This window comes from Mustelus asterias, chromosome 12 (genome assembly GCF_964213995.1).
Source record: "Mustelus asterias chromosome 12, sMusAst1.hap1.1, whole genome shotgun sequence".
NCBI classification, from domain to species: Eukaryota; Metazoa; Chordata; class Chondrichthyes; order Carcharhiniformes; family Triakidae; genus Mustelus; species Mustelus asterias.
Genome location: NC_135812.1, coordinates 27,387,912 through 27,408,655, shown reverse-complemented (window position 1 = coordinate 27,408,655; position 20,744 = coordinate 27,387,912). Strand labels below are relative to the sequence as shown.

The following is a 20,744-nucleotide window of genomic DNA, read 5'->3' as shown; positions in this document are numbered from 1 at the left end:
CGTCCTTTAGGGAAGGAAATCTGGTCTACATTTGACTCCAGATCCACAGCAATGTGGTTGACTCCTAAATGTCTTCAGGGATGGGCAACTGGCCCAGCCAGCGATGGCCACATCCCATGAACTAATAAAAAGAGATCCCCTCATATGACAGTCCTGCCATTCCAGGAATCAGCCTTGTTAAACCTTTGCTGCATTCCCTCCATAGCAAGGGCATCCTTGCTTGGATAAGGACACCAAAACTGCACAGAAAATTCCAAGTGTGGCTCACCAACACCCTTTCCATTTGCAGTAAAATAGCCCTATTCCTATACTCAATTCCTTTTGCTTTGAAAGCCAACATACGATTTGCCTTCTTTAGTGCCTGCTGTACCTGTGTGCTTACTTTCAACGAACTGATGCACAAGGACAACAAGGTCCTGCTGAGTATCCATCTCTCTCAATTTATAACCATTCAAATAATAATCTGTTTTCCTATTTTTGCTACTGAAGTGGATAACCTCACATTTATCCACATTATACTGCACCTGCCATGCATATGCCCACACACTCAGCCTGTCCAAATTGCACTGAAGCATCTCTGCAACCTCCTCGCAGCTCACCCTCCCACCCAACCTTGTATCATCTATAAATTTGGAGGTAACACATTTAGTTCCCCAAAATGATCCAAATCATTAATATATTAATGTGAACAGTTGGGGTCCCTGCAGTACCCCATAAGTCACTACCTGCCAATCAAAAAAAGACCTATCTGCTAACCAGCTTTCTATCCATCTCAGGACACTACCCGCAATCCCATGCACTTTAACCATACATAGTTATCTGCTATGTAAGACCTTTTCGAAAGCCTTCTGAAAGTCTAAATAAACCACATCCACTGGTTCTCCCTGGTCAATGCTACTAGTTACATCTTCAAAGAATTCCAGTAGATTTGTCAAGCATGATTCCCCTTTCATAAATCCACGCTGACTTCGTCCGATTATACCACTGCCTTCCAAATGCTGTGCTATGAAATCCTTGATAATGGACTCTAGCAGCTTCCCTACAACCTATGCTGGTCCACTGGTCCGTAGTCCCCCATTTTCTCTCACTCTCCCTTTATCAAATAGCAGGCTTACATTAGCTATCCTCCAATTCTTCATTCTAGAATCCAAAGAATTTTGGAAAACGACCACCAATGGATCCACTATTTCTAGGGCCACTTCCCTAAGTACTCTGGTATGAAAATTATCAGGCCCTGGAGATTTATCCACCTTCAATCCCATTAATTTCCCCAAAGCCAATTCTCTACTAATACTGATTTCCTTCAGCTCCTCGATAAAACATGCGTTTCTCAGAACTTCCAATACATTAGCTGTCTTCCTTTGTGAAGCAGAGGAAGATATCTGGCGAGGAAAATAAGGGTAGTGGCATTCATTTTTGCACGTTCTGGCAAATAGCCAACATGACTGGCTAATTGGCTTGCTTCTGCTTCCAAAGCTCCATGGTTCTACAATTAAGTCATTCTTTGGCAAATGAGACATCATGGCCACGATTCTCCCATCCTGCTGCATTAATTCTTTACCGCAGCGGGCCGTGAGAATTGCACGTCGGCCGATTCGTGGGGTTCCCGCAAGCGTTCACGCCGCGCTTGCATCTCCCAGGGCCGGATTTCCAGCGGTGTCTGCGCCACGCCAGAAATCGGATGGGAGGCGGGATCAGCATTTAAAATAGTATTTAGCCTACTGTTTAATTGCTATTAGCGGGCCCGGGACTGAATTCTCTGGGCCCACTAGCATCTCCCACCCCGCCAGAGTGTTTCACCCCAGCGGGGATTACACTAGCTCACCACTTTTGGGGAACTAGCGGCCCGACCCCGCTGGAATGCAGGGGGGCGCGCAATTGGGGGCCCCCAGGGGATCGGGCGGTGGAGAGGGGGCACCCCCTGGGCATGGGCACCTTGGCAATGCCAACCAGTGTCCCTTGGACCAAGGGGATATAAATAAGTTGCATGCAGCTAGCAAGATCATAGAATCATAGAAGAATCATAGAATCATAGAAACCCTACAGTGCAGAAAGAGGCCATTTGGCCCATCGAGGCTGCACCGAAATCCCACCCAGGCCCTACCCCCATATCCCTACATATTTACCCGCTAATCCCTCTAACCTACGCATCTCAGGACACTAAGGGGCAATTTTTAGCATGGCCAATCAACCTAACCCGCACATCTTTGGACTATGGGAGGAAATCGGAGCACCCGGAGGAAACCTACGCAGACATGAGGAGAATGTGCAAACTCCACACAGGCAGTGACCCAAGCCGGGAATCGAACCCAGGTCCCTGGAGCTGTGACGCAGCAGTGCTAACCACTGTGCTACCGTGCCGCCCTTTTAAAAGAAATATTTTGCAATCTTAATAGAAAAATTCAGATGCCATTAATAATCAGAGGAATTGTCAAAGTGCAGCCTGGTTAAGATGTTGCCTGCAATGTTCCACTGACATTCAACATACAAAAAGAGATGGAAGATGCATTTTGCATGGTCTTGCTCCAAACAGTATTTGAGAGGCCATCAGGGTAGGAACTGGAGATGTCTAGGGTCTGCTGTAACCTCATCTATGATCTGTGCTATGAATGCTAACCTTGGTCCAGTATTACCATAGAAAAAAATCTCTGCCATGAAGAGCAGCTGTTGCTTAATAGTAGCAACAAACACAGGCCACTTGTGCTGTGATTGCGATTAGCGATAAATAGTTAGGTCAATTTATGGGTTGACCCTGGTTTTGGCTCTCTTGAATAGCAAGGGTGCCGCATACGGGAAGCAAGTCTTTAAGCTATACGATTCATTCTGTTATATCGCCCATCTTTCTGGTGTAAAATACATGTCACCACTTGGTACCTGGATCCTATTTGGATAAATGGTGCCCAGAAGACTCAGCGGTAGCATTTGCTCCATCTTAAATTATCAGCCAGTCCAATACCACTTTTCTACACCTCCATAATTTCCTTTCCAAGTGTTTTATTATGATAAACTTTGAAATGCAGCCAAGGATAAGAAGTCTATTTAATAAGGAAAACTGATGAGGAACGGTGCAGTTCTGTTAGATTTTCAGATGCATTAATTCTGCTCAACACTGCAGCTTCATGATCATTTCACTTAGTGACAAATTTGGATATACTGATTCAAATGCAAATTTGCTGAGCAGCTCAAAGAGATTTTTAATTATAGTGATAGCATCACTAATTATATGTAAAGTACTGCAATTCACAAAATTTGTTGCTCAACTCCCTTGGTGTTAATGAACTCCTGTGGTGTACGAGAATGTGCCAATTATAAAATAGTTTATCTTTACCAGAACATCAAGTAGTAACCAGCACAGAATTATAAAAAGTACAATTACAGATTGAGTATGGTGCATTTTTGGTGGTGCGCATGCTCAGAAGTATCAGATTGACAAAGATGTTCAGGTTAGGTGGATTGGCCATGCTCAATTGTCCCTTAGTGTCAGGGGGACTAGCAGGGTAAATACATGGAGTTAAGGGGATAGGACCTGAGTGGGATTGTTGTTGGTGCAGGCTCGATGGGCCGAATGGCCTCCTCCTGCACTGTAGGGATTCTATGACAGCTGAATGACTGTTTTCAAAGTTAGAATTTGGGCTCTGAAAATGTAAGCCATCATATTTGTTCATTATTGTCAACAGAGCACATGGAACTGAAACCATGGCCGGAATTTTATCAGCAACAGTGAAGTCCCAAAGTTGGGATGGAATGTGTGGCCTGAGCACACACTGGAGGGCTGCGGGGCCACAGATGCTATTTTACCAGCAACGGTCAATTAAAAGGTAGCTGTCCTTACTATCACCCAATGAGGATTGCAGTCTGCCTCGCCAAGCTGCCAACCTAATCAGAAGGCTGGGCAGCTTTGCAGTCTTGGCAGCACAAGCAACAATGTTGGCCATTGCTGAGGCTGAAAGGGGAAAGAGAGGGTGCCTTCATACTGACGTACTCTTGAAGGGCCAGCATTAAAAAAAATGGGGGGGGGAGGAGGGGGGTGAGCCATTCTAATGGTGGTAAGATGCCAGCAAGGACATAAAATGCCCATTAATAAGCTGTTTAGTTGGCTGAGACACTGCCATCCCCACTTCTAGGAATATCCTTCATAGCCAGAAAAGGGTTGGGCATCCCATTGCATGCTTTCTGCCATCATTTCACCACTCCTCCCACCCTGTCTCCAAAGAGCTGGTAAATTACCAGCCGTTAAAAGCAGTGGTCCTAATACTGAACCTTGAGGAACACCACTGCCTACTATCCTTCAATCTGAAAGATAACTGTCTACCATAACTCGCAATTTTCTGTCCTTAAAGCAAAGGGTACAATCAGACCAAACAATTTACCTATTGCAAAAAAAAGCTTGGTCGAAAAGTTGATTTTAATGAGCTGATATGATTCAGTACAAACAAGATTGTGTCAACAAGCGATGAGCCATTGACTCTTCAAGCCAAATCAACAGCCCTGTCCCATTCACGTGAATCTCAAATGGATGTCAAAATCAAAGTCTCGGGATCTCAAAAGATTTTATAGATGAAGTAGTCAGTGTAACAATTTTAAAAAGACAAAGCATTCAGGCAACACTTATACCACAACTGTAAAATCAGTGCAAATAAGTTACACTGCACACAGGCGCTGCTGTTTAGTGTAGCAATGATCAGATCCAACACTTGAAGCAGAATACTTCCTGACACATGAACAATGCTTCGAAATAGAAAGCACTGTGTTTTCTCAAATGAATTCAGATTTACCATCATTTGACAGCTACATCAACTGGGTTGGCACATTCTATTAAAATAAAGGTTTAATAATCGACTTCTATTTTCATTTGACTAGAATTACATTAAAATACTTCCGCATTTATTAAGATTAAATTCCAAATTGCCTTCCCTGTAAAATTAGACTATAGATACTTCAACCCATGTAGTATATTTTCAGTCCTTCATAATTTCCTTACTGTAACCTAGCAACAGGGCAGATTCTTTTGCGAAAGCCTCTACAAATAATCCATTCATAATGACAAACCTTGGAGTAATAAAAATCAGTGAAATTCACATCTTTCACAGAAGTGACTGAAGGATGTTTATCACAGTTCAAAATCTCAAGATTGGCAACTAAAATTAATTTGGTGTTCCAAGTGCAAACAGGAGATGCCAAATATGTCGATTGTTACCACTGTGATTTGGTACTACAGTTCAATTTATCCTAATGAGATAAGGGAAGCAAACAGGTTGCAACAGCTCAATCACATTGCTTACTTAATCTTGGAACAGAAACCATGATATTGAGATAGAGTGTGAAACAACTCTATTTATTTAGCGGTGTATGTTTCTACTGCACAAAAGACTCCTATTTAGCTCTTAAAAATTGCTGTTGATATATCTTACACTTTTGAAGACTTTTACAAATCTGGATTAATTTATGCATAGTACATGCAATTATGGAAAAAGAATTAAACAAGTCTTGGGTTTTTTGTTGATAGAACCTATACCACTAATATACTAACTTTATCATGGTAGTATAGATCTACGTCTCAGGCATTTTTATTTGTTTTTAGTTTTACCTTACACATCAGATTGGTTCAAACGTGTATTATTCTCACTAATAAAATTTTCAGTTTATTTTTTACCAACTTAAATTCTGGTCCTCTCGTCCTACTTTTCTGGTTTACTTCAGGGTGATATTCTTACTTTACCTATTCTATAGAATTGATTCTACATTCCTCAGCTATAGTCGTTTGGTAGTACAGAATGTGAGTATTGCTGAACAAAGAGAGACATTTTTGGTCAAAGCTTTTTATCTTGCACTCATCAGGATATTATTATGTACTAGTTGAGAAATCTGCCAGGGAGTTCCCTACCATGATCTACTGCAAGTCTACCTTCACTGATCAATGTACACGCTGGGATTCTTACAGTTCCATGCATTATTAGACTGGCCTTATCGGCAACCTCGTAAATGCAGCCCAAGCCATTTGCTCACCATGCAAGCTTGATGCTTAAATAATGTGCATCAAAGGCATCCTGCAGGGTTTTGGCTACGCTGATCAGATCATTTTGCACTTTATATCACACTAGCTCATAAACAGACCTAAGGCTATCACTTTTGGTCCTGGAAAGTGCCCAGTGTAGCTCAGATTACCCTGCATTATGACCATAGTAGATGTTAATTGCTGAGAAAAATCAAAGCTCAGTCAGAAACTTGGTTTACAGGCCATACCCATGTTTTGTATTGTGAAAACAGAAGAAAAGTACTCATCTCAGCAGCAAGAAGCCCAGTAACACGTTTTGAATTTTAAAAATAAAAAAAGTTATTAACCAGAAGAAAAGAAAACTTACGTATACAAGATTACAGATACACAGTTAAAATTGATCTTCCAAAATATTCCCCCCAGAATGACTCCCTACTTGGTCAGAACAACAATTAAACACTTTCCATCCTTTACAAATGCTTAACTATAAAAATCGAGTAATATTACCCAAGGCAAAGTGCAGTGGCTTTAATAAAGGCATATGACATCGTCTCTCATTCCACTCTGCAGTGGAAATCTAATACTTCAGAACAGGACTGCTTTTTGCAACCCAAGACTTTTCTGGCTCGACAAATGGCTGATTCAAACTGCATCTTCTCCCAGCCCAGAGCCGTTTCCAGGTGATCTTGCTGACACAGCCAACCTCAAATCAGCTCAACAACTCTACTTACAGGGCCTTTTCCCCTTTCATCTGCACTTCCATTGTTTTCAGTACTTCTTTGAACTTAACTTTTTCAAAATATAAAAATATTCCACACCTTCCTTCTTACCCCCATTTCTGGGATCAAGTAAAATTTAATAACCATTCCTTGTTTAATTATGAAACTTTTATAAGCTGTAAAAGCCTTTTACTTCCCTTTGAAGTTTAACAGCTAAAAAAAGTTCCCTATATATCTCCTAATGCAAATTTCTGAACCTAGCCTCTATTTATGAAACCTTACTTACAAATATGCACTTAGCACCTTCACCCTTTTTCATGTCTGAATTCTTGTAGGCAAATGGTATTCATTAACCATTTCCCAGATAATTGAATCATTTACATACACACACAGGCGCACGCACGCAAAAGATATCTCAAAAATATGAGCAACAGGTGGAGTTAGCTGTTTCACACTGCTATTATGCAGTCACAACACAAGTAATATTCACCATCAAAAGATGCTGCTGTCAAGCCAAAAAGACATTCTGCCTATTGCATAAATGAATAACGTGGTATCTGATTTTCAGTGACATTGTGATGCTAGGTATGCAGGACGTTGGTCCCAAAAACTGGTGAATTGTATCAGACAGCATGCCCCTTCTGCTGTTTGCAACAGGCAAGGTACAGACCATATGCAACCAGCCTGTGCTTACAAAACCCGAGACGAACAGTGTCCAACATTCAATGTAATTCAGCAATTGGACATTTGCTAAATAATCCCCAGTGTGCTAAGAATTATACCCAATTTAAGATTGTCAGTTGGGCTCGTAGTGTGGTGCATTTGTGTACACTAGAAGCTACATATATGAATACATATAGTCTTGTTCCTTTAGCATGTAGGTGACAACCAATCATTGATTCATTCCTCAGGGCAATGGCTTGACCAGAGTTCAGCTGCCTTGTTTAAATTTCAAACAATACTTTGCAGTTAACCGTCAACCATCATCAACTGGTGCATTTACCATGGCAATACCTCTATCTATCAGAGTCCACTTGCTAACCAATCAGCATTCTCTTCCCAAACAGCAATCTTTATTGATTTGCCTTGCATTATAATCTTGTGAATGACCTGATGACTGCAAGATATAAAGCTTTAACGAAAAAAATCTTCTTTCAGCAATACTCAATTTCTTAGGTATTTCTCCTCACCAAACCACCTTCCTTTTGAGGCTGTTGAGTTTCAACTTCTTTCATTCTTTTCAGCTCATGTTCTTTTGCACCCAGGATCAATCCTCATGCTCTCTTTCTCACTCTCTCATTTGCATTTTTTGTGGCTAGCTTTAAATTGAGTGTATCACAAAAACATTAATTCAATTTGAGTTCAGTTTAAAGAAGGATACTGCAACTTTGAAACATTCCAAAATTTATTTTACCTACCTCTCTTCCCTCACTGCATATTTTGCAAAGCCAAACTGGCCTCCGCTGGTTCCCAAGTGTTTCAATTCCACACTTAACGCAGACTTTCTGCAAAGGAAGAAAATTTAGATGGTGAGCACCTCAGTTTTCAAGTGTTCACTAAGGCCCTATTGACAATTATATAATTGACTACAAACTACAGTTTTACCTAGTTATATGAAGGTTAATCCTTTCATAATATTGTGGATACTTGTGTTGAGATCATGGTTTTGACAGAAATTTAGTTTCTGCCACAACTAGTCCCTTATTGAAGCCTTCTTACTTGGCTGGACATTTCACTATCCGCCCTGCCCAAGCCACTCTGGTGATGTTATCTTCACTACTAGTGGAGGCAATGACATAGTGGTATTGTCACTGAACTAGCAATCCAGAGACAATGTAATGCTCTGGGACCCAAGTTTGAATCCCACCATGGCAGATTTTGAAATTTGAATTCAATAAAAATCTGGAATTAAAAAGTCTAATGATGACTATGAAACCATTGTCAATTGTCATCAAAATCTATCTGTTCACTAATGTTCTTTAGGGAAAGAAATCTGCCATCCTAATCTGGTCTGGCCGACATGTGACTCCAGAACTATTGCAATGTATTGACACTTAAAGCCATTCAATTCAGGGCAATTCCCTCACCAACAATATCTTCCTGTCCCTTTGAATCCTACTTCTCTGTGTCCAGCACTGGAATAAACATTTCTCTTAGTCATTACAATCAAACTTTCAAAGCCCTAACTATCTAACAGTTCGCTTTCTAATTGACATGATATTTCTGCATTCAATTGAACCATAAAGAAAAGTAAGATGGATTATGAGAGTAAACTAGCTCAGAATATAAAAAGATAGCAAAAGTTTAAACAAATATATAAAATGAAAAAGAGTGGCTAAAGGATACATTGGTCCTTCAGAGGATGAGAAGGGGGATGTAATAACTGGAAATGAGGAAATGGTTGAAGCATTGAACAGGTATTTTGTGTTGGTCTTCACAGTGGAAGACACAAATAGCATGCCAAAAATTGATGACAAGACAGCTATGACAGCTGAGGAGTTAGAAATTATTATCACGAAAGAGGTAGTGTTGGGCAAGCTAATGGGGCTAAAGGTAGACAAGTTGTGGCCGACCCCAGCTTTGCTCCTGCACGTCCAAAGGGTACAGACTTGAATGTGTCTGGACCCATATCTGAATCTGCCATCCCTTTCCAGATCATGTATATTCACATCTTCACCTCACATGCCAAAATAATTCACTATTCCAGCATAATCCTGGAAAGCAAATATAATACCTGGCTTCCTTTCTCCATGACCAACTGTCTTCCTGAAGCCCTCTCTCTGGCTCATTCACCTTCATCTCAAAAAGCAACTGTGAAAAGTTCTTTGTCACCAAGATTGATACCATTTGTTCTCTGTATCCCTCCCTTCCAGCCAAGTCAAATAATTCCCCAAGCTCTCCTGCCTGACCCCAGAATTCACACCTTTCTTTAGTTTCTCCCCTAACTCCAGTTATGTCCTCTTTGATCTCAGCCTTCTCACTTAATGTGCTTGACCCCATTTCCACTAAACAGCTGGCTTTCCAACTTTCCACAATAGCTGACATTTTAAATGATCCCCTCACCTCAAGTACTATCCCATTCCCTTTTAAAATTGCCAATGTCACTCCTGTCCTTAAAAAAAAGGAATTGAACACTCTATGCTTACAAACCACCTTTATCTTTCCAACCTCCCTTTCTTCTCTAGTCACTGAACATGTATTGCTCCCAAAACTGTGTTCATCTTTCCTGCAACTTCATGCTTGAATCTTTCTAGCCAGGTACCTTAAAACATACGTATTTGTCCAAACTTTTAATTATCCCTCCAAATATCTTTTCTTTTGGCTCTTGTCAAATTTAATCTGATTACCCTTCTGTGAAGCAACTTGGGATATATCTCTATGTTAAAGGCAATATACAAGTGCAGGTTTCTGTTGACTGTTGGTATGTATACTGTTCTATACATTTAATTTTCCAGAAGATTTAGCTTTACATTAACAAGTTACAATTCGTCCTTCTAAAACGTCATGGTGATTATTAAAGCAGAAGCCATTTCTTCCATATTACATGCTGAGACATCTCAATCAAGTCCAAATAATCAATAGCTTGCAGATTGCAAATTCATTCTTTGACCAACAACATTAACTAGTCATTACAATCATCATATAGCATAGAATTCCTACAGTGCAGAAGAGGCCATTCAGCCCATCGAGTCTGTGCCAACTCTCCAAAACAGCACCCAACCTAAGTCCAGTACCCCACCCTACCCCATAAGCCCACGCATTGATCATGGCCAATCCACCTAACCTGCACATCATTGGACGGTGTTAGGAAAGCAGAACACCTAGAGAAAACCCACACAGACATGGGGAGAATGTACAAACTCCACACAGATAGTCACCCAAGGTTGGAACCGAATCCTTGGTGCTGTGTGACACATCAGTGCTAACCACTGTGCCGCCCACAATGATGCCCATATTCTGAAGGGCCACTATATACTTGCTCTTTCATTCTTTTTTTATAGCGATGGAATCTTGTTTCAAGGCTATTGAGCAGCTTCAACACAATAAGCATTTCAATAGGTTATGGAAGTCATGCTGGCAAGTTAACATACCATAAAGCCAATGGTTTGGTTCAAGGGAAACTGTGAACAATTTCACCACACTAATAACAAGCAGAGGGTGAAACATCAGTTACTATTGTTTGAGAGAACTGGCTTTGGACAACTGTTCATTGATCAATAGAATTATAGAATCCCTACAGTGCAGAAGGAGGACATTCAACCCATCGGGCCTGCACCAACCCTCCAAACAGCATCCCACCAGGCCTAGCCCCCTGTCCATCTCGGCAACCCCGCACATCCATCATGACTAATCTACCCAACCTACACAAGAGGAGCAATTTAGCATGGCTAATCCACCTAACTGGCACATCTTTGATCGATTATGGGAGGAAACCGGAGTACCCGGAGGAAACCCACGCAGACACGGGGAGAACATGTAAACTCCACACAGACAGTCAATAGGCATAGTAATTTACTGTAGACTGTGGCATATAAAGTTGACCTGGTTATAGGACAACCCCATTTCCTGGCAGTAAAAATAGTGTTTTTGCATATACTAGGCATTGAAGAGGCCCCAAATGGTGAACAATCAAGAGAAATGAGCCTTCTGACAAAATAAATGAAATATGAATCTGGCTTCAAGCTAAAAGTCATGACAATTGCTAATTCATCAGATAACTGTGCTGCAGCAAGGGAATTCAGTATTAGTGAAAAACTGATGCAAGAATGGAACGAGAAGGAATCCATTCTAAAGATGTCAATGATCAAATGTACATTGAACAGTGACCAGCCATTGGCCTGATCTTGAGAAGCATGCATTGGAATGGATCTTAGAAAATTTTCAGAATGGTTTAATTGTCATCAGAAACGCAATGCATGTATATGCCTTAAGTGCGTAAATTAAACCCTAAATCCAACAAAGAGTTCAGGCCAACAGATAGTTGGTCTAGCCACTTTATGGAACAAAAACGTCTAGTGTTGTGTTCACTTGGAGATGACCAAAGACCTCAATGCCAAAATTACCATTTTCCAGCGATTCATCATTAGTGGCAAAACACAAGTGCCCATTATGCCACACTGGCAACTTGTATAAAAACCCCATGAATTCCGATAAGCACAGCTATCGAACTGTAGAGGGGAAAGGTTCAAAAAGAGATCTAGTGAAAGCCACATGATGTGAGAACAGGACGCAAGAAGACAAGATCCATGGCCAACGGGGTGAAATTAAAAGCCTACAGTAATTTTCAAACATAAAACTGTTCCAAAAATCAGGCTCCCGAAGAGATCATGTGCATGTCCATGACTACAGTTGGATGAATGAGGATAGAGTGAAGTTATGGATTGATAATGCCCACAAACCAACCTCCCATTCATTGACTCCATCTACATTTCCCGCTGCTTTGGAAAAGCAGCCAGCATAATCAAGGGCCCCATGCATCTCCGACATACTTTCTTCCGTTGGAAAAAAAATGCAAAAGTCAGAGATCACAAACCAATCGACTCATGAACAGCTCCTTCCCTGCTGCCATCAGACTTTTGAAAGGACCTACCATATATTAAGTTGATCTTTCTCTACACCCCATCTGTAACTGCAACAGTGGGGGGTATTTTATAGCCTCGCTTGAGTAAGTCCAGAAATTCCCGCCCAAGGTCAACGGACATTTCCATTGTCCGCCCCTCGCCTGCTCTGATTCCGTGGCAGGCAGGGCAGTAGAATTCGAGCAACTATATTCTGCACGCTCTCCTTTCCTTCTCCCCTATGTACTCTATGAATGGCATGTTTTGTCTGTACACACAAGAAACAATACTCTTCACTGTATCCCAATACATGTGACAATAATACATCAAATAAAATGTGTGGAACAGTCATTCCAGTGGCCTATATAAAGAATGCAGCTTATTAATGCAGGACATGTTCAGATTCCATATAACAAGGAGGGGCATGCAAATAAATAACTCCCACATTGCAATGATAGCAGGGGTGGGGGTCTAAACTTTTGGAGTTCTACCTTTGGATTTGTGCCTCAACAGGCCATTCAAAGAACTTGCTCATGCCAAGTGGAATAAGTGGATGTTGATGGAGAAAATCTTCAAAATGAGTGAAAATATTGTATTGCATGTCCCACTTGATATTTTGTGTGGTTTTATTATCAAATCATGGGATGCTATGGGGACACAGGCTGCCATTTATTAAATGTGAAGCATCCAACTGAATGGATGAAGAGGAGGATAATTTGTTGCAAAGGGATGATTCTGAAATCGAAAGCACACATCTGATCCAGAGTGGGATCCTTACCATAGCCAAGGTGACTCAGAATAAATTTAATTAATTCTTTGCATGGGGGGGGGGGGGGGGCGGGGGGCAAAGGCCATGAATTTGACAGGTATTACAATGTTTTCATTATGTTTAAAGGTATCTTTGTACAATTCATTTACTCAATAAGTCATGTATCTTGGTTTAATATGTATTACTGTTGTTTCTTTCCACATTTCAAAATGGTGACCACCCACACCGGCAGTTCCCATTTCATGCTTGTTGTCTAAATTGAGCTGCGCATTTGGAACAATTTCTGGAGGCCTTCAAGGTTGACTCACACACCAACATCTACAGTAATGAGAAATATAGACTCACGTGATTTTACATGCATCAAATTTGCAAGATGGCTTAATTCATAGAGGTATCATTTCACAGTATGTACAGGGCTAATTTTCTAATTTCTCCATACTCAAAATCTGTAAAAGGGCCAGAGACTAGCTTTTTCCCAGGTGTCCATTGCCTTAGATTCCATTTTTTCCCAGGCAAGGGAGAGCATGGTGGTGGTGGTAGAGGAGGTGGGGTTGTATCTGCATATACACAGACCATTCAATGTGGTGGTTTGTAGTAATTGTCCTTTTAAGGGCAACACAGCAAAGGAAGGGTCACTTGGCTTGGAGGACCAATTAGGATGCAGAGTGGGTAATCTCCACAGGGGTTGGAATCCTCTTTTATGCAGGAGACATGTAGGGGACTACTTGCATCCATGTGGGGCTGCTGTACCACTGTACAGTTATCTTATTAATAAATTCTTTTGTGTTTCTAATGAAGTCTGTGAAAGTGCATCATTACAGAGGCATTCCACCTTGCTCCACAATTACACATTGCAACAGTCATCCCAGTGCAAAAGTAACCAGTAAACATGGTGTTACAGCTTGGAACACCAAACCTGATCACAAAGGCCCATACAAATGTGCTTAGATTTCATGCTTAGTTTAGTTTATTTATTAGTGTCACAAGTAGGCTTACATTAACACTGTTATTGTGAAAATTCCCTAGTTGCCACTCCAGCGCCTGTTCGGGTACACTGAGGGGGAATTTAGCATGGCCAATGCACCTAAACAGCACACCTTTCAGACTGTGGGAGGAAACCAGAGCACTCGGAGAAAACCTGTGCAGACACAACGAGAACGTCCAGATTCCACACAGACAATGACCCAAGCCGGGAATTGAACCCGGGCCCCTGGCGCTCTAAGGCAGGAGTGCTAGCCACTGTGCCACCATGCTTCTCATGCATATAAATTTCCGATTCTATATTAATAGCCTAACTGGATAGAAAATATCTGTCCAGTGCAAGGGAGAGGGGTTGCAAGTACAACAAATATGGCAGAGCAAAGAGTTAAACATGATGCATTGGCTTTCATGAGCAAGAGATTGCTTTACAAAGTTATCATTGACCATTGCTTATATTTGCACATATCAAAAATTAACTTCAAATGTAACTTCAAAATAAATAGATTGAATTAGAAATCAGCTGCAAACCCGGGAGCTTGGAGGTGATTTTATGGTTTTTGGTCCAAAGCGATAAACGTGTAAACATAGAAAATAGAAGCAGGAGTAGATCATTTGGCCCTTCGAGCCTGCCCCACCATTCATTTTGATCGTGACTGATTATCGAATTCAGTACCCTGATCCCACCTTGCCCCGCCATTTCCCTTGATGCCTTTGGCCCCAGGAGCTATATTTAATTTCTTCTTGAAATCACACGTTTTGGCCTCAACTACTTTCTATGGCAGTAAAAACATGTTTTATTCCCCTTCTAAAGCTTCTAGGTAATGTGTCATTTGGTGTATTCTAGGAGAATTCTTGAGTGTCATCAGTATTACCATTAATTACTGGTACAATTCCAGTTACTGGTGCGAATAAAGTTTCTCCCACCTCTGGGTTCTCCCACGCAAATTCATTCCCTCACTTTTGCTCTCCTTATCCACCCTGTTTCCCTTCTCTGCCTGTTGCTGCATGAACCATTCCCCTTGGCCAGACATCGTGTGTTCAAATCTCCAATAAGAGTTGACAGTGCTGTCGCGCAACATTTGGAACTCATTCGTACACTTTTTCACCTTGTTAATTCCAATCATGCCCTGCGCAAGACCTATTGTTCAACCATTTTAAATTGGTTAATCCCTCCACTAAAATAATGTTTTCATATGCATTTCACCATGTCTGCCTGCTAATATCACCAAATAAAACTAGGCACCGAAGTTTAATTATATTCTGAAAGGAGTGTTTTCAGGCCGATGCCACAGATTACGAGCATTTAAATATTAAAACAATAATGGAGCTGGATCTCGTATTTTTCTGCAGCATCATCTCCCACTTCTATTCCCTTGCATGGTTCATTATTAAAGTCACATTCTGTCTGACTTCTCATTCTTTCTCTCCACCCCAATCACCAACAGAAGTGTGGATCTGTCAATTCTTCTGAGTAGCATTATGATATGTTGAGAGTTGTCAGTGCGAAGGAATGGAATATTTCCAAAGCTTGCACAAGCAGTAACAAGGTTGAGCACACCCAAGGCAAAGACCACTCTTGTTTCCACCATTACACCCATCCCCCACCCCTGTCACCAATGTGACATTTCCATTTCACACATCAACAATCCTCATAGCTGCTTTGAGTGAAATTATGGTTTGCTTTGTGCCGTAGACTCATGCAAAAACTCTCACAATCCTTACAGGTATCAGTTGAAGCACACTTTCCTTTTCTCATCAATATGCTCTGTTTTCAAACAAACATGATGTGGAGATGCCGGCATTGTTTTGTTTCTTAAAGACTTGATTAGTTGTAAGTATTCGCATTCCAACCATTATTCATGTAAATTGAGTCTGTGTCTTTATATGCTCTGTTTGTGAACAGAATTCCCACTCACCTGAAGAAGGGGCTTGCAGCTCCGAAAGCTTGTGTGGCTTTTGCTACCAAATAAACCTGTTGGACTTTAACCTGGTGTTGTTAAACTTCTTACTGTTCAAACAAACATGCCAGAAGCGAAAGAACAATGTACTGACCCACTACATTATTTAGTCCTCCTGACCAGATTTTTTAAAAAACTTTTGTTTCAATTTTTTTTTTGAGAAGTTTAGCAAGAGGATTAATAAGAACATTAACTTCATCTCAGCTTCAGAGTAAAACATCCAGGTTATATATTGAAACTGACTTCAGGAGCATACAGCTGAGTCACTCAGATGTGACGATCACTACCACTTAGTTACAAAAACTGAAAACAGTGTTAAATATTGTAAATGCCAAATCTTCAAATCAAACATAATGTTTTATAATCTGATGTCTCATCATCACGTAACAAGATGAACTATCAGAGTAGGTTGTAGGAAAGTGACTGATTTCCTGTTCATATAAATTATCACTTGAACCACTGAGGGACATTAAATGCTCTGGTTGCTGGGAGGGAGTCAGGAGGAGGAAATTGAAGATACTCAATATCAAAATTATTAACAAGTGCATATTCTGGCCTCTACTTAGTAAAAACTCTATTCATTGCTTAATTAACTTTGCAATACCTGAACAGAAGCCCCCAGTACTTGTTAAATGGCATTTCAAGCCAAGGGATCAAGTTATACGTTGCAAAATAATCACCAGTGTATGTTCGTTGTGTCCCAGCACAGAGTTGTACTGGAAGAATTCTGCCTAGCTAATATTCATTTCTTTTATAATGCACTGCAATGCCCCAGGTTCAGAACATTGAAGTTCAAAATGAAAAGAGGATTATTCCATCTTCAATCTTCTGTTAGTTAACGTGAATTTTGAACTTCACAAAATGAATAACAGCACTACCCAAGATTGATATCTACTGATGTGGATATCAGCTTTGATTCATCACTACAAAGATTTCTGCTGTAGTCCAAAATAAACTTCATCTCCGCTTAAAAAAAAAATAAAGATTTGTTCAGACATAAAATCCTAAGTTTTCTGCCATTGGTCGAGGCAAAGGTCTTGAAGTAAAAAATTTAATTAGGGCACTATGTTGTGTATTTTTAAGGGTGGGCCCCTCTCAGGGAAATGGGACTAATTTGACAGTTTTTTTTCCCCCAAGAACTGAGAGGTATCAAATGATTTATGTTTTGCTGTATCATTCCATTGTTCTATAAACTGTAATCATGCTGTTGTGATTTTTTAAAAAATTCGTTTAACTCATAATTTAACTCATCCTTATATGAGGAAGGATATATTGGCATTGGAGGGAGTGCAGAGAAGGCTCACCAGGTTGATACCGGAGATGAGGGGTTTGGATTATGAGGAGAGGCTGAGGAGATTGGGTTTGTACTCGTTGGAGTTTAGAAGGATGAGGGGGGATCTTATGGATCTTATAATGCGGGGGCTGGATAGGGTGGAGGCGGAGAGATTCTTTCCACTTAGTAAGGAAGTTAAAACTAGAGGACACAGCCTCAAAATAAAGGGGGGGTCGGTTTAAGACAGAGTTGAGGAGGAACTTCTTCTCCCAGAGGGCGGTGAATCTCTGGAATTCTCTGCCCACTGAGGTGGTGGAGGCTACCTCGCTGAATATGTTTAAAGCGCGGATGGATGGATTCCTGATCGGTAAGGGAATTAAGGGTTATGGCGATCAGGCGGGTAAGTGGTACTGATCCACGTCAGATCAGCCATGATCTTATTGAATGGCGGGGCAGGCTCGAGGGGCTAGATGGCCTACTCCTGCTCCTATTTCTTATGTTCTTATATTCTTAATTTGGGTATTAAAGGTTGCAGTCACAAAGATCAAAATATATGAAAGCATATCTCAAAACCACTGATGAATAAACGTGTGTCTGGATTGTGCAGTCCTTGAGCAATATATTCTAACCATAAAAAACCCAGCTGCTGTGTCATACTGTTTAGACAAGTGTGTCATGGTGTCACTTACTACAGTAACAGGTTCTCCAGGGACACAACAAACGTTCTTTGAAAGACAGACCGAGATACCAAACTTGATATATAATAGATGATCCACAAGATTTGAGTGCTGTTTAGTATAGTACCATATTTGATGAGATCTGCGCAGGTCTAAGCCATTGAGAAGTGGTTTGTACCAGTACATAAAATCTGGTTCCACCAAAATGTTGAAACGCGCCTGCAGAGAAGAAAGATAAACCTGCACAAACGGTCATGCTGAGCCAAATAGAAGAGATTTAGCATTTTTAAATGCCAGACACAATTATATGAAGAACAGAATAACCTGCAATTTTCTTTGCCACTGTGATCACTTGAAGTCCAGCAGGTGTGACTTCCACCCACCGAACCACACTTGCATTGATCACCAGCATGTTTCCGACATCACCTAATTACAATGTCATGGGCAAGGAATTTAGAAAATAGACTTGAAATTTTAAGCATCTGCAGCTGTTAAAAGGGTCAAAGCTTTGTCAAAATATTGTTCTGCAAATCTGAAAGTTCGTTAGTTGCAGAATGCCGAACAGAGGGCGGCACTGTGGCACCGTGATTAGCACTGCTGCCAAACAGCGCTAAGGACCCAGGTTCGATTCCCGGCTTTGGTCACTATCTGTGCAGAATCTGCACATTCTCCCCGTGTCTGCATGGGTTTCCTCCGGGAGCTCCGGTTACCTCCCACGTTCCAAAAGACATGCTGGTTAGGTGCATTGGCCATGCTAAATACCTCCGAACAGGTACCGGAGTGTGGCGACTAGGGGATTTTCAGAGTGACTTCATTGCAGTGTTAATATAAGCCTACTTACGACACTAAAAAATAAACTTTAAACCTTAAGATCTAGCACAGAACACTGAGTGTCTGCATTTAATGGTTACAGATGTTAAAGTGCCCTTATGGGAATTTAAGGATGGAGTGGAGGTACTATTTTGTTCTGGATGACAGATGACACCAGAGTGCAGTAGCACATGAATTAAAGCAAGTGTCAGAGAAATCAGTGCCACTTACACGTTTCAAAGAATGGCCAACTAACCTCACAAAACATTTAATCACCTTACCAATTCAGCTAAGAAGGATCAGTTTATACCTTCCATGAATGGTCAATAGGTGCCTATCGTTTACAAACACAGTGTTAATGTGCGGGAAAGCTTACCACCTTGTCCACAAGGTAGCAGGGTAACCTTTGTACCCTCAATCCTCACCTGCAAACATTCTTTCAGTTACTCCTTTACATGCAATTTTTCACTAAAATCTCACGGTGGGTAAATAATTGTTCCAGTTACATGGCAGTATTTCTGTTAGGAATACAGATCCACAGGTTAACTGATATTCATCATTATCATGATGCTAATTTGACTCTTATGCCTTTCTTCAACTAGGATGAGACAGGCCTGTAAAGATCAATGACTGGTGATTGACCCCAAGTCTCCACAAGGAGGATGTACTGGAACTGCTTGGGAGGGAGGCAATTGACAACAATGCAGCAGGACGTGTCCCAACTGCACAGTCATATTGACTTTCTACTTCTCTCCCTTCTCATAATTTTACAGCCGGCATTCGGTAATTTGCCATAGTCTACAAGGGCGCTGATTGTATACATCTTCAGAGATACCACTCCACAAGCATCGGGCAAGGTGAAGAAACAGGCCACCATAAACTACCAATCTGCAGTAACTGACAGCAAGCTGTACACTGAAACATCATGAAGCTGTGATGGTGACGCTTTATTGCCTGAAAGCAATGGACACAAATGTAGCTGGCTGTCAGGAGACAGCTGTTGGGACTGAAAACCTGGTCAACATCAGCTTCATTGCAGCTTTAACAAAAGCTGCAAGGGTGGTTGCAAGCCTGGCCTCTTAATTAGTTTTTTAAAGCTATGAATTATCAGCTAAAGCTTCTTCCTCTCATCAAAAGTACAATTATAATTTCTTCTACTCAGTGATCGAAAATAAGAGAACAGGCAAACTTATAACTCAGGTAATTTCTTGAATATAATCCACAATTCTTCTAAAGAAGTACAGAATATGTCTTCACATTGTGTGGCAATTATTGCTTTAAGTCACAATTTGATGGTATTCTCTAAAACCTATTTTCAAATTCTAAACCTATATTGCGATATCATCTACTACACAAAATGGAAACTCAACCTTCTGTCCTTTTTCTCTAGAAGTTAATAAGCACTTCACGTTCACTTACAAAGGCTTAGTCAACCGCAATGCTTAAAAAGGTACAAAACACACTCATGAAGTCATTTACTTTCAATTCAATGGAAATCCAGTTAGTTCCACTGATACCTTCAAATTCTACCTTCTTGCACAATTATATGAAAAAAATTAATTTAAAATGAACAAAACTTGAAACTGTCATTTCCAAATTCTCAGGTACCAATTAAATTATTTTGAAATGTTATTACAAAGCCAGAACCAGGTGTGTGCCTGTTTTCTGGTTTACCATATGTAGTAGTCCTATTGCATGTTCCCACCTTGTTCCAGCATCCTTTTCTTTCAACCACTATCCAAATATTTTTTTAAATATTGATTCGACTTGAAACACTCTACAGCTTCACAAACTTCTGTGTAAAAAATGTTCCTCCGCTGTTTTAGCTTTGCTTGCAAATGAGAATATTGCTCCATTAGCCCTAATTCCACATCATTGATGTACTCGGTGAACTGAAGCAGTCTCAAAACAGAACCCCGAGGGGCATCACTACTTACTGCCAAACACACTGAGTAGCTGCCCTCGACCATTTTTCAATCCACTTAAATCCATGGACAGATATTC

At 40.8% G+C, this 20,744-nt stretch overlaps 1 protein-coding gene across 10 annotated transcripts in view; it reads right to left on the bottom strand.

Moving 5' to 3' along the window:
- The window catches only part of LOC144501332 (rab effector Noc2-like), a 235,784-nt gene that overhangs the window by 66,973 nt on the left and 148,067 nt on the right, over nt 1-20,744 (bottom strand). For 7 of the 10 annotated variants that reach the window (XM_078224952.1, XM_078224958.1, XM_078224954.1 and 4 more), the window contains one exon: nt 8,133-8,219. The exons of the other annotated variants lie outside the window; for them this stretch is intronic. In XM_078224952.1, coding sequence (XP_078081078.1) covers nt 8,133-8,219 — 87 coding nt within the window. The remainder of the gene's footprint in view (nt 1-8,132; nt 8,220-20,744) is intronic. 10 annotated transcript variants of the gene reach the window in all.